The sequence below is a fragment of the Mobula hypostoma genome, chromosome 10 (assembly GCF_963921235.1).
Source record: "Mobula hypostoma chromosome 10, sMobHyp1.1, whole genome shotgun sequence".
NCBI classification, from domain to species: Eukaryota; Metazoa; Chordata; class Chondrichthyes; order Myliobatiformes; family Myliobatidae; genus Mobula; species Mobula hypostoma.
In genome coordinates, this window is record NC_086106.1 from 54,048,445 (window position 1) to 54,061,119 (window position 12,675).

Genomic DNA, 12,675 nt, shown 5'->3' on the forward strand with positions numbered 1-12,675 from the left:
AGACATCCCACCTCTCCTGGAAGTTCTTGGATTTTCCCGCGTATTGACAGGGGCTCCCTGATACCCGCAAATTATATATAATATCCCGGAAATCGATTTTTTTTTGAGAGCGAGCGAGCGAGTGTGTGAGAGAGAGAGCAAGAGACAGCGCACGAGAGTGAGAGCGTGAGAGAGCGAGCGTGAGAGAGGGAGAGCACGCCATGGCAGAGTGTTCCAAAAAAAGAAAATATAAAACGTACATCACCCCAGACTACACTAAAGTGTACCCCTGCCTAATAGGGGTCAAAAATAATGACAGTGTTGCTCGCTGCACTGTTTGTAACAGTGACTTTTCTATTGTCCATGGTGGGTTAAAACTGTAAAAGACATGCTGAGGTGAGCTATCAGGTGTCATTCATTCATTAGCATAGCTAACGTTATTTAAACTAGCTGGCTAGCTGCTAAGGAGCTACTCTATTGCAGACATCCCACCTCTCCCTGAAGTTCTGGAAGTCTCCCACAAATTGATGGTGCTACCTCCCTGAAATGAGTTTTTGCAGGGTGGGATGTCTGAGATGTAGACTCTGGCCTGATTTCAAATTCATCACATTCCGGTTCCTAATCCCTGGCCTGACCTCTAACTCCCCTCTCTGTCCTCCAAACCATCCTTTCATACCTAAAAAAACTACTTTAAGAAACAAAAGAAAATCAGTCTAGTCCTGAAGAAGGCTCTCAGCCTGAAACGTCGATTGTTTGCTCTTTTCTACAGATGCTGCCTGACCTGCTGAGTTCCTCCAGCATTTTCTATGTCTTAATTTTAAGAAACAACTATATCTGAACCGTGAGTCAACGGACGTCGCAACTTGGCGCCATATTGAGAAAAGAATAGTCTAAAGCAATGATTCCACAGACAAATATTTGGAAATTATTTCATGTTTTCCTTCAAAGTTAGCACTGAATGTATAGCACAGGACAGGAGGCAGATAGTCCAATGCACCGAGAATGTTATCAGAGGCCTTCCCCGAGGACTATGCAGGAACCCAATGGCTCCTAAGAGTGCCACCAGATTATGTGCCATAGGCACAACTCTCAGGCCACAAGATACCACATTACTTACAGAGTAACTTTCGTATAGCACAGAAGTAGGCTCTAAAGCCTATCTGCTCCATGCCCACCCAAGCTTGTCCCATTTGCCTGCATTTGCCATATCCCTCTAAACCTTTCCTACTGATGTATGTGTCCTAATACCTATTAAATGTTGTTAAATTGTTATTAGTATTAATATCGCTCCCTCTACAGGCATCATTCAACACGTTATTTGGTCGTGTTCTCATTGCTATTTCTGGGCTCTTGCAGCAGCAACTTGGTATTTCCTGTTGATCGAAAGTGCTTCATAAGTTATGCATCAGTATGCATGTCCCGATACAGTGATTAAATATAAGTGTTTTCTTCTGCGATTCAATCATACTTTTAGTGGTTTCAACTCTCAACATGTGAGCCGAATACCAGAAACACTATGAATCAGTATCTTTCACCAAGTAACTCCACAGCTTGATAGCTTGATCAGCAGTTCTCCACAAGTGTCAGAGTCATATAGAAACAGATCCTTCAGCCCAACTACCCATTCATATTTGCCCCACTTTAATCCCATGTTAAAAAAATTCTCCCCACATTCTCATCAACTTCCCTCATATTCTACCATTCAGCCACACATTAGAGTTGAATTACAGGGCTCAATCGACCTACAGCCTCATGCTTTTGGGATGTGGGAGGATACTGGAGCACCCAGGGGAAACCTAGTCACAGAAAGAAGGTACAAATTCCACATGACCATACTAAAGGTAAGGGTTGCACGCAGTTCAATCATGGTACCATTGAGTGAAATCATATGCCAGCTTATATTAAACTGAATTTCACTTTGAAGATTTGTTGGCTTGCAGATTTGCCAATTATCTTGGAAGCCCACAGGACAAACAAGAGACCAGGTCGTTCAGCCTTTCAGACTCCTCCACCATTACATACCATCATGGGAGACCCTCTACCTCAGTATCATATTCCCATACACTCCCTTTGATGCAATTTGCATCAGGACATCTCTCTCCAAGTACATATTCAGTGAACTAGCCCTCACTATACATTGATGTGTTGATATGGGAACTGAATGTAGTATTATCTTGATGGTCTTGTCTGTGCTCCTAACAGTCTGTGAGATTCCCATTGCAAAGAACAGTCTTGACTGACCCAAATACATTTGAAAACAAACCACACAAGGGCAAATTTACTCCAGAGATGAATGCTGCCAAAGCATTTGATGCCATCATGCAAATAAAGATACCATCTTGTTAATGCTCATCAGCATCATCCAACAACTTCCAGTTTGTTCTTTTACACTGCTTGATTGGTTAGAATTTGAAACTGTGGACAGACTGATTGATGAATCTAGATCACCAGTGAAGACCAGTAATCTGACATCTGGTTGCTTGCAAATTCTAGCAACACACACAAAATGCTGAAGAAACTTAGCAGACCAGGCAGCATCTATGGAAAAAAAGAGTCAATGTTTCAGGCTAAGACCCTTCAGCAGGACTTTGGCAGGTTTCAGCCCAAAATATTGACTGTTTATTCATTTCCATAGATGCTGCCTGACCTGCTGAGTTCCTCCAGCATTTTGTGTGTGTTGCTCGGATTTCCAGCATCTGTAGATTTTCTCTTCTTTGCGGTTTGCAAATTCTGATGATCCAATACATAGCCCAGGACATGAATCTGAATGAACCTGTATTCAATAGTCCAGGACATGAACTTGTACGTCCAGTGTGCAAGTGGGTTGTGGGGCTAGGAATCTGGACAGTAGGCTGAATGAATTGTTGGAGTCAGGGGTCAGGGTCTGTGACATGGGCAAGGCGCTGACAATGAAAATCAAACAGCCCTCTCCAAGAATCTATTCCAGGTCCATTAATGTTAGTATTATTTGAGCCTGGATTAAGATGTAATAATGTGGAAAGGAGAAAATAGTTAAAATGTAGTTATATTACTATACTTGGACCAAGTATGAAAATGAAAGAACTTCAGTTTTGATGGAAATTTCTTTTGCTCCTTCCTAGGTCCTCCCTAACAATAGTGGAACTGTGGGAGACCAATTAGGCAATTCTCTTCATGCCAACAGGTTTCTTTTATAAACAGAAAGGCAAGGAGGATCAACAGTGGAGGGCTGGAGCTCAGAATAATTCAGAAAAGGTTCTCAGGAAGACGGGATGAAATTTAATTAAACAACAGGAATTCTGCAGATGCTGGAAATTCAAGCAACATACATCAAAGTTGCTGGTGAACGCAGCAGGCCAAGCAGCATCTATAGGAAGAGGCGCAGTCGACGTTTCAGGCCGAGACCCTTCGTCAGGACTAACTGAAGGAAGAGTGAGTAAGGGATTTGAAAGCCGGAGGGGGAGGGGGAGATGCAAAATGATAGGAGAAGACAGGAGGGGGAGGGATAGAGCCGAGAGCTGGACAGGTGATAGGCAAAAGGGGATACGAGAGGATCATGGGACAGGAGGCCTAGGGAGAAAGATGGGGGGGGGGGTGACCCAGAGGATGGGCAAGAGGTATATTCAGAGGGACAGAGGGAGAAAAAGGAGAGAGGCCTGGCGGACAGAGCGTAGATGTTCAGCAAAGCGGTCTCCCAGTCTGCGTCGGGTCTCACCAATATATAAAAGGCCACATCGGGAGCACCCGACGCAGAGAAAGCAGGATCTCCCAGTGGCCACACATTTTAATTCCACATCCCATTCCCATTCTGACATGTCTATCCACGGCCTCCTCTACTGTAAAGATGAAGCCACACTCAGGTTGGAGGAACAACACCTTATATTCCGTCTGGGCAGCCTCCAACCTGATGGCATGAACATTGACTTCTCTAACTTCCGCTAGGCCCCACCTCCCCCTCGTACCCTAGCTGTTACTCCTTTTTATGCACACATTCTTTCTCTCACTCTCCTTTTCGAAGGGTCTCGGCCTGAAACGTCGACTGCGCCTCTTCCTATAGATGCTGCTTGGCCTGCTGCGTTCACCAGCAACTTTGATGTATGTTGCTTGAAATTTAATTAACATGCTTTATAGTTAAGTAGTGCAGAACGAGTCTCTTAGACTCAACTTGTCCATGCTGATCAAGAGACTTAACCCTTTTATATGCATTTGGCCCATATCCCTCTATGCTTTACCTTCCCACGTACTGTATCCAAATGTGTTTTAAAGGTTCTAATTGTACCTTTCTCTACCAGCTCATTTCATATACCTCACCACATACTCTGTAAAAAAAAACACTATTCAAGTTCTCTTTAAATCATCTTACACCTATGTCTATGAGCTTTGGACTCAACTGCCTCGGGGAAAGGACTGTGAATATGTATCCAGTTACACCCCTAATAATTTTAAAAACCTCTGAAAGGTCATCCCTTAACTTCTTTCACTCTAAGGAAAACAGTTCCAGCCTATCCATTCTCTCTTTATGAATCAAGCCCTCCGGTCCAGACAACACACCTTAGTTAAGCATTTATGGATTTGCTTTTGTCAGCATCTTGCCATTGCTAAATCATGTTTTATGCAAATGATTGATTGCCATGAATTACTTGATACTTAATATCCTTTGAAACCTTTGGCTGCTTGTTGAACTGAAATTGTGTAAAGTCTGTTAATGGGACTTCAGAAGGGGATTGCATATGGATTTGAAAGGAAGGATATTGCAGGGGTACGTGGAGAAGGAAGGCAGAGAAGTTAAGTGAACTCCTCAATGAAAAAACCTGCACATGGTTACTGAATCAACTATCTTTCCTTGTGGTGTAACATAAGGGGCCTTGCAAATGATTTATTAAGGAAATCTCTTGTAAAATACAAAGATGTGAGAGAAGTGTATGTTCTACAGGGCACAAATGTCCTTAATTAAAGAGTCACCATCATCAGGTGCTGTGTCATATCATGTGGGGGATTATGGCCTTCTGACCATCATTCTTCTTGGCAAATTTTTTCTACAGAAGTGATTTGCCATTCCTTTCTTCTGGGCAGTATCTTCGCAGACAGGTGACCCTAGTCATTACCAATACTCTTCAGAGATTGTCTGCCTCTTGTATAGTCAGGACTTGTGATCTGCATCAGCTGTTTATACAACCATCCACCATCTGATCCCATGGCTTCACATGACCCTGATCAGGAGGCTACACAGGTGTTACACCTTGCCCAAGGGTGACCCGCAGGCTAGCAGAGGGAAAGAGAGCATTACACCTCCTTTGGTAGAGATGTATCTCCAGCCTGCCACCCAAATTAAAGAGTACTCTGTGTATTTTGGCGTAATAATTATTTCTCCAAGTGAAACTTTTCAACATTGATGACCTCCCTGAACCAAACAAAATTTGAAATCAGGAATTCTCAGCCTTCACCTCTGGAATTCCTAAACATCCCCTCTTGCCAAATTTCTGCTCATCTATTCCAATATTTCCCAATATGGCTTGGTGGTCATTTTTGTCACATAATCATTCAAGGGGCATTGTCAGGTTAACGGCATGATAAAAATAGAAGTGGTAGTAATTACAGAAAACATATCAAAGTATTCCTTCAGAACTTTTCTCATGTCTTTTTCTTATATTGAGTTGGGCACGTGGGCCAAGTGGTTAAGGCGTTCATCTAGTGATCTGAATGTCGCTAGTTTGAGCCTCAGCTGTAGCAGTGTGTTTGTGTCCTTGAGCAAGGCACTTAACCACACATTGCTCTAGTGTCTGTGCGAGGAGTGGCGCCCCACACAGACTTCCAATCTGCGCCTTGTAAGGCATGAAAATGCCCGACGCAGGCCTCCAGGCCTCTCATGGTCTGAGTCGACATACCCTGCCCTCCCTTCCCTTTTCCTATATTGGTGGGCAGAGTTAAGATGGCGCCAAGCGGCTGCCTCTTTGAGCTCATCTGCGGAAGAAGCTTAAATTCCTTTCTTTAATGTCTCTTTTTTCCCTTTTCAAGGTGGTTAGGGTCCTATCAAGGTCATCGTCTGCAAGAGGCACTCAAACTGCCTTTTTATGGCGGGTGAGTTCCCGTTCCTGGAACTTGCCAGCCGACCATTTTCCAACATTCTCCAGACGCGGCTTGGAAAATAGCACCTCCGGGGTTTGGCCCTGTGGATGACTGATTCCAGGCTGGTGTTACCGACTGGGGCATCGCGGGAGATGGAACAGCAGGATTTCGCTGCGGTGGATGTATGGACGGAGATCTCTGTAGTCAAGCAGTTACACTCTCCCTCTTGATGGCAGTTTGCCGTCGATTATCGAGTGGGAGAATCTCAGAATAAAACGCAACACAGCAGACTGTAACAGTGACTGTCAGTCTCCCTTTTACTGTGAAAATGGCGGATCTCTCTCTGTCCCTCATTAGTGAGAGAGAGAGCCTGTGGCATGTCGAACCGTCAGGTAAACCATTGAGTTTGGTGACTGCAGATCATGGTCTTTCTTTGGGAGCTTTGCTGATGCTTGGTGGGGGCTGGGCGCTGATGCTTTTTGATGAAATAGGTTGGGGTTCGGGGGGGAGATTGATGAGCTGACGCTTGTGTAGGGGAGGGAGAAAGGGGGGTCTTCAGGGTTCTAACTTTCCGTTGCTCATTCTTTTGGGGTTCTTCTGTCTTTCATGGATGTCTGCGAAGACAAGTATTTCAGATTGTACACTGTATACATTCTCTGATAATAAATGGAACCATTTGAACCATATTTCTGCATCATTTTGTTGAAGTTAAGATGTATAGATAGTGTACTGCAGATAGTCAAAATCTTTTTCCAATGGTAGGGTATCAAGTACTAAGGCCGTAGTTTTAAGGTGAGAGGTAGAGATTCAAAAGCGAGCATGTTTTCCACACAAGAGTGTGGTTGACATCTGGCATGTACCAAACAGAGGTGCTGGTGGAATCAGATTTTTAAAAAAAATCGCTATCTTCTGTGCTTTGCACTCTACAACTCTTCGTCACTGCTCCACGCCACCATTCACATCTAGTTTAATGAACACTGCAGCAAACCTCAAGGCAACACTTCTGACACTGGTGGTAAAAGTGAAATTGTAGACTCGCCAAACTTGCGATGCCAGTAAGTCACCATGGTCAACAGCAGCACTAAGAAAAGGAGGGATCTTTCATTCTCCCTCTCAGATCCAGGGAAGCACAGTAGCACATCTCGTAGAGCTGCTGACTCATAGCTCCAGAGTCTCAGGTGCCCGTATGGTGTTTGCAAATTCTCACAGTGACTTTCCTCTGGGTGTAGCTGTTTCCTCCCATATCCAAAAAGCATACAGGTCGGTAGGGTTAATTTGTTGCTGTAAGATGCCCCTATGTTGGTGAACAGTTAAATCTGAAGGGATTGTTAGGAATGTGGAGAAGAGAATGTAAGTTTGTAATTGTCAGCGCAGACTCAGTATGCTGAAGGACTAGCTTTACAGCTTTTGCACTACATAATTCTAGGTTGCATTTAATGCCCCTCAGATCAATGATGATATTTGCTCATGGACATAAAGTTAATCTTAACTTCCAATACCCTTTGCTATTCTGGGGGGGTTAAAAAAAACACAATATGCTTACTTTTTGAAGTCTGCCAGCATTTTCAGTAAATCTTCTGTAGACAGCTTGTTGCTATCCTGCTTGTAAAAAGGTGAGAACTTTCCACTTGTGTCTAAAGAACCTTCTGTGTCTTTAAACACTGGTCTGAAAAAAAGGAGAAAACACAACTATTAACAACTTCAGTCCAGCTCAAGTAGAAATCTAATTTGATAACAGTAATAGAGCCTGCAACAATAATAATTAAATATTTCATTGGCTGTAAACATTTGAGTTGTTACAGTGTTGTGAAAGGCATCTCTTAAATCCACTTTTCACCTTTTTTTATTGTAGTATTAATCCTTCTCAAAAAGAAGATTGTGTATTTATTTTAAATTTCAAAAATAGACTTTATTCACAGGAAAAATATATACAAAAGAATGAAATACTGCAATGAAACCTTTACATTCTTGGTCAGTACATTACAGAATGTATACTTTGGAGAGAGAGAGGGGAAAAAAACACGAACAGCACCATTGTCATCGCGTGGCCCTGAGGTTGTAACCCTTTCAATACTTGAGAGCCTTTCCCACCCATCTCCAGCCTCTTTGTGTAAAGTGGTGGAAGGAGCCATCTTGTGGTCCTTTCCCATACAGCCTTAGCATTGGCTGCATTATGTTTTAGTTTTTACAAAACTACAAATGTTCATTCACTGACAAGATACACACAATGATCAGGGAATTACAAAAACTATTTATAATTTCAAAACAAAGGTTACTATTCTCTACAAAACACAAGTTCAAGTGTATTGTCATTCAGCCGTGGCCATGTATATCAACAAATGAGGCAACATTCCTCTGGACCAAGGTGCATAACACACAGTACATACAACTCACACATATAACACAAAGTAATATTAGCACAAATAAATTAACAAATACCAGGGTGGATACAAGTTAAAAAGTAAACAGTACAACTCTACTCGTGCTTCCTACATGATGAGACATGGGAGTTCAGTAGTCTCACAGCCTGGAGGAAGAAGCTGTCTCCTATGACAACAGTTCTTGTCCTAATAATACGGCACCTCCTGCCTGATGGTAGGGGATTAAAGAGATTGTTGGACAATTTCTTGGGTGGAGGGGGACCACCGTTCTCAGAAATCCCCCAATGTACCCATAGGAACTGCATGCTCCCTCTCCAAGGGCATCTGGGCACAAACATAACCTCAGGAGAGGGGCAGGTAACTGGACCCATGAATGGCCGTCCTGATCAAGCTCAGGAAGAAGCAAGCTTGACAGGAGACCCACTGCCCTCCACCCCGGTGACCTTATATCAGGAGCGCAGCCAGAGTTTGAGGAGCAGAATGTGAAAGAGGAGCTGCACCCTCCCACATTCCATACATGTATGGTACACTGACCCCTACCGGCCACAGAAAGGATATGAGGACGTGGTGTCAGTGAACTGGACAAAGCATCTGTTACACGGCACCGCCCCATGCAACTCCTTCCAGACAATTTCCCCTGCGTACAAGGAGAGGGCCACTTCATAAAGAGACTTCCACTGAGGACCTCCCTCATTGCTGGATGGTTAAAACAGATCAGGACGAAGTTGTAGGATAAAACATGCGAGAGTCATTTTAGGTGCTTTTCAACAGCATAGCCCTTTGCTTCCATTACGAGCAAACCAAAAGCAGTTGCCTTACACAGACGTCATTATGTCAGACACCATCTCTTAAAGTGAACACAAGTTAATGATGGTGCTTGTGCATTACGTAGACCAGTTTCTATTACAAACAATATATGTCATCGGTCACCCATTACATTACCATACAAGGGTAAGGAACTGCAAGCTGCACAAGAGCAGTTCGTACAGGAACCACCTTGGCGCATCACAAAATGGCACGGTGGCATCTCTGTAAGACTGCTTACATTATATTAGACCCTCTCCATTGTGAAATTTTGGATTCCATGAGAAATCCCAGCTCAGTAGGGGTTAGTACTGCCAGGATCCCGCCACATACTTGAGCCTTCCCGACAACCATCAATTTGGGATGGGAACTCCTTTCCCACAGTCAGAGCACCATCGCCTCTCCACCCTCCTACCCCAACTGGCACTGGAGCACTCTGACTAGATGTGACTGGACCCCAGACTCGATAAAATGGGAGCAGCACAACTGATTTTCGCTGCTGGGAGAGGCATGCCCTCCAGAAGGCAATATCCCAGGAAGAGGAAGTGTGTTGTCAGCGCATGCCATCTTGGAAGGTGCACCCCGTACAGGGATCTCAGCAGACTCCCGAGTCGGAGAGCTGCCAGCTGAGTACGTACGCACACCAGCGACCGACCGCCCTCCACAATCGGAAGACTTGGGATCACAGCAGAGATCCAGTGTCTCCTGTTGCCCCAGAAGTCATCCATCAGCCTCTTCTGGATCCAGGACTCAAAGGCAGTGAATGGGACCAAAGTGACCAGCCAGCACCACCAGCTGATTTATGACCAGCGTCCTTCTCCAGTACGAGATTCAGTGCGCCCCTCAGTGCACACAACTTTAACCTGGACTGGATCAGTCGGGATTATTGCCTCACAATACTTGGATGAAGAACCAATAAATTTTGGACAGACCAAAGGGCCTCCTTACTGAGTTGTTGACCTTTCAGCAGCACTTGACGTCTGGTGTGTGCCCTGGGGAACAGCCCGTAGATTAGAGTCCTTTGGCACGCAGCTGCTAGGGATAACCCACGACATGGGCCCTTGCAATGCCATGCCCTCTCAAACATTCACTGTCTGCAGAGCTGGGTGATCATTTCTTCCACAGTGCAACCTTCACGGGCTGCAGCATACACTGAGGGTGACAAGTCATCTGTAGTGGAAGGCTCCGACGGGGAGAACACCTCTTACAGCTGGCCATACGAGGTCTTGATGCTCGTTGGTCAGATCTGGTGATGAGGCATTCTGCCGAATGGATGAGAATGTCTGCTCAGACAAAATCCAGTGTGTTCCTCTACCCAGCGTCTGCTGTACATTTTGTACTAATCACTGTCTGATGGACGTGGTCAAAGATACTCTCTTGGAAGAACTCTTCAACAAAGGCAACGCCCAACTGATGAGGCGTTGCACGGTAGAGGGGCCAGGCCTATCTTCTGCAACACCCAGGACAGGTAGAACCTCAGAACACAGTAACACTTGGTACCACGTACTTTGGATCACACACTTCCTCATTCAGCCACACATGAAGATGAAGATCAAGACAATATAAGATGCATTTTTTCCCATTCTCTGGGGACTAGTGCACCATGTCCTGTTAAACTCCCTCCAATCTGGACCCCATGACAAACCAGAAGACATTCTGGGTGATTACCAATGAAGAGGAAATCACCTCTACCTAACATGTTCATTTTAGTGCACAACCTTGGTTTAACCACAATACATTGCTATAGGAATAGTAACACAATAAACTGAAACGTTCCTGAAATGGTCTTGTTGTCAAAAATCCACTGATCAATACTGTTCTGTTGCCTGGCTAACATGCCAGTCTCAAACAAGACATCCAATGCAAAGATCAAGGTTTCATTCACAACTTATAAGATTTTGTTATTTGCACCAACTGATTGCTGTTTTATGCCACAAGGCCAAGTGTAATGCACTGAACATGATCAAGTGAGATGAGCGGGGTATCAAAAGGAATCAAAGCTCTGCTGCTTTTAAAAGCAATCACTGCTGGATTTAGGCTTCATCTGGGTTAAAGAGGCTAAGGTACCACCATGAGAGAGAAAGTTAACCTTTTAAGTTGATGACCTTTCACTAGAGACAGGAAAGGTTAGAGGGCATGCATAAATTACATCAAATCTAAACCATCCTTGTTCTTATTTTGGTTCAGATGAAAAATCATCAGCGTGAAATGTCACCTCTGTTTCCCTCTCCCCAGATGCTGCCTGACTTGCTGGGTATCCCCAACAGTGTGCTTTCATTCTTTGCACATACAAGTCCTGTACTAAGAGACAATATTTCAGCCATCAACGACAGAGAGTTGAAATGGATCACTAACCTTGCCGCCCAAGCAAAAGGCATCTTGTAGCCTCCCAGCCTGCCGCAGATCTGCCTTGCAGCCTTAAGCACTTTCTGTGCAGCCTGGAAACAGAGAGGAAAGTGTCAGAGTCAAAAGGCCAAGCCTTGAAACAAATCGCACAGTCCGAATGCCACTCACACTGCAAACAAGCACAGACATTGCTTTGTAATCCTGATCATCACTGGGTAGAGAATGCTTCAGATTAGACATTTTCAAGGAGGTAGATATACTTCAAGCAAAAACACAAGCAGTTGGAGTAACTCTGAGTCAGGTATTACCCAAGGAGGTAAAGGGACAATTGACATTTCAAGTCATTACCTTGTACAAGGGTTAAGAACATCAGTGTGAGGGAACCAGTATAAAGAGGCGAGGAGGAGATGTGTGACAGGTGTTGACAAGTGACGGATCCATGAGATGGGAGAATGATGGACAGATACAGCCAGGTGGAGATAAAGGAATGGAGATAAAGGCTGGGAGGTTATGTGGAGGCAACCAAGGGCTGAAGATGAAAGGAAGGTGATAAGTACCACCAAATAAGGGAGGTATAGAGGGCAGAGGGAAGGTGAGGAAGGTTGAGTGTATGAATGAAAAGCAGATGGAACCAGAGTAGGGGAGGGGAAAGAAACTGCTTAACAGGGGGTTGAGGGATTGGAAAGAATGAGGTGCATGAGTGGATCAGGAGGGGAATGATAGGAACAGAGGGTATTTAGGTTATCTCACTGCCGCCATCATGTAGAAGGTACAAAAGCCTCAGTACTCGCATCACCAAGTTCAGGAACAAATAATACCCCTCAACTGTCAGGTTCCTGAACAAAATGGGATAATCATACTCTCTTGCCCATCTATTGAGATGTTCCCACAACCAAAGATCTACTTTAAGGACTCCTTAAGTTGTTATCTCATGTTCTCATTATTTATATCTACTTACTAATAACTGCATTTGAACAGTTTGTTGTCTTCTGCATTCTGGTTGATCTTAGATATTATTCTATAGAATTGCTGGGTATGCCCACAGGAAAATGAATCTCAGGGTTGTATATTATTTGTTAACTGTGTCCAGGATAGATTCCTGTCACAGTATGTGGACAGG

At 44.2% G+C, this 12,675-nt stretch overlaps 1 protein-coding gene across 4 annotated transcripts in view; it reads right to left on the reverse strand.

Moving 5' to 3' along the window:
- The window catches only part of dock11 (dedicator of cytokinesis 11), a 322,191-nt gene that overhangs the window by 206,951 nt on the left and 102,565 nt on the right, over positions 1–12,675 (reverse strand). For all 4 annotated transcript variants that reach the window (XM_063060509.1, XM_063060507.1, XM_063060506.1 and 1 more), the window contains exons 14-15: positions 11,565–11,647; positions 7,568–7,690 (exon numbers count right to left, since the gene is read on the reverse strand). In XM_063060509.1, coding sequence (XP_062916579.1) covers positions 7,568–7,690; positions 11,565–11,647 — 206 coding nt within the window. The remainder of the gene's footprint in view (positions 1–7,567; positions 7,691–11,564; positions 11,648–12,675) is intronic.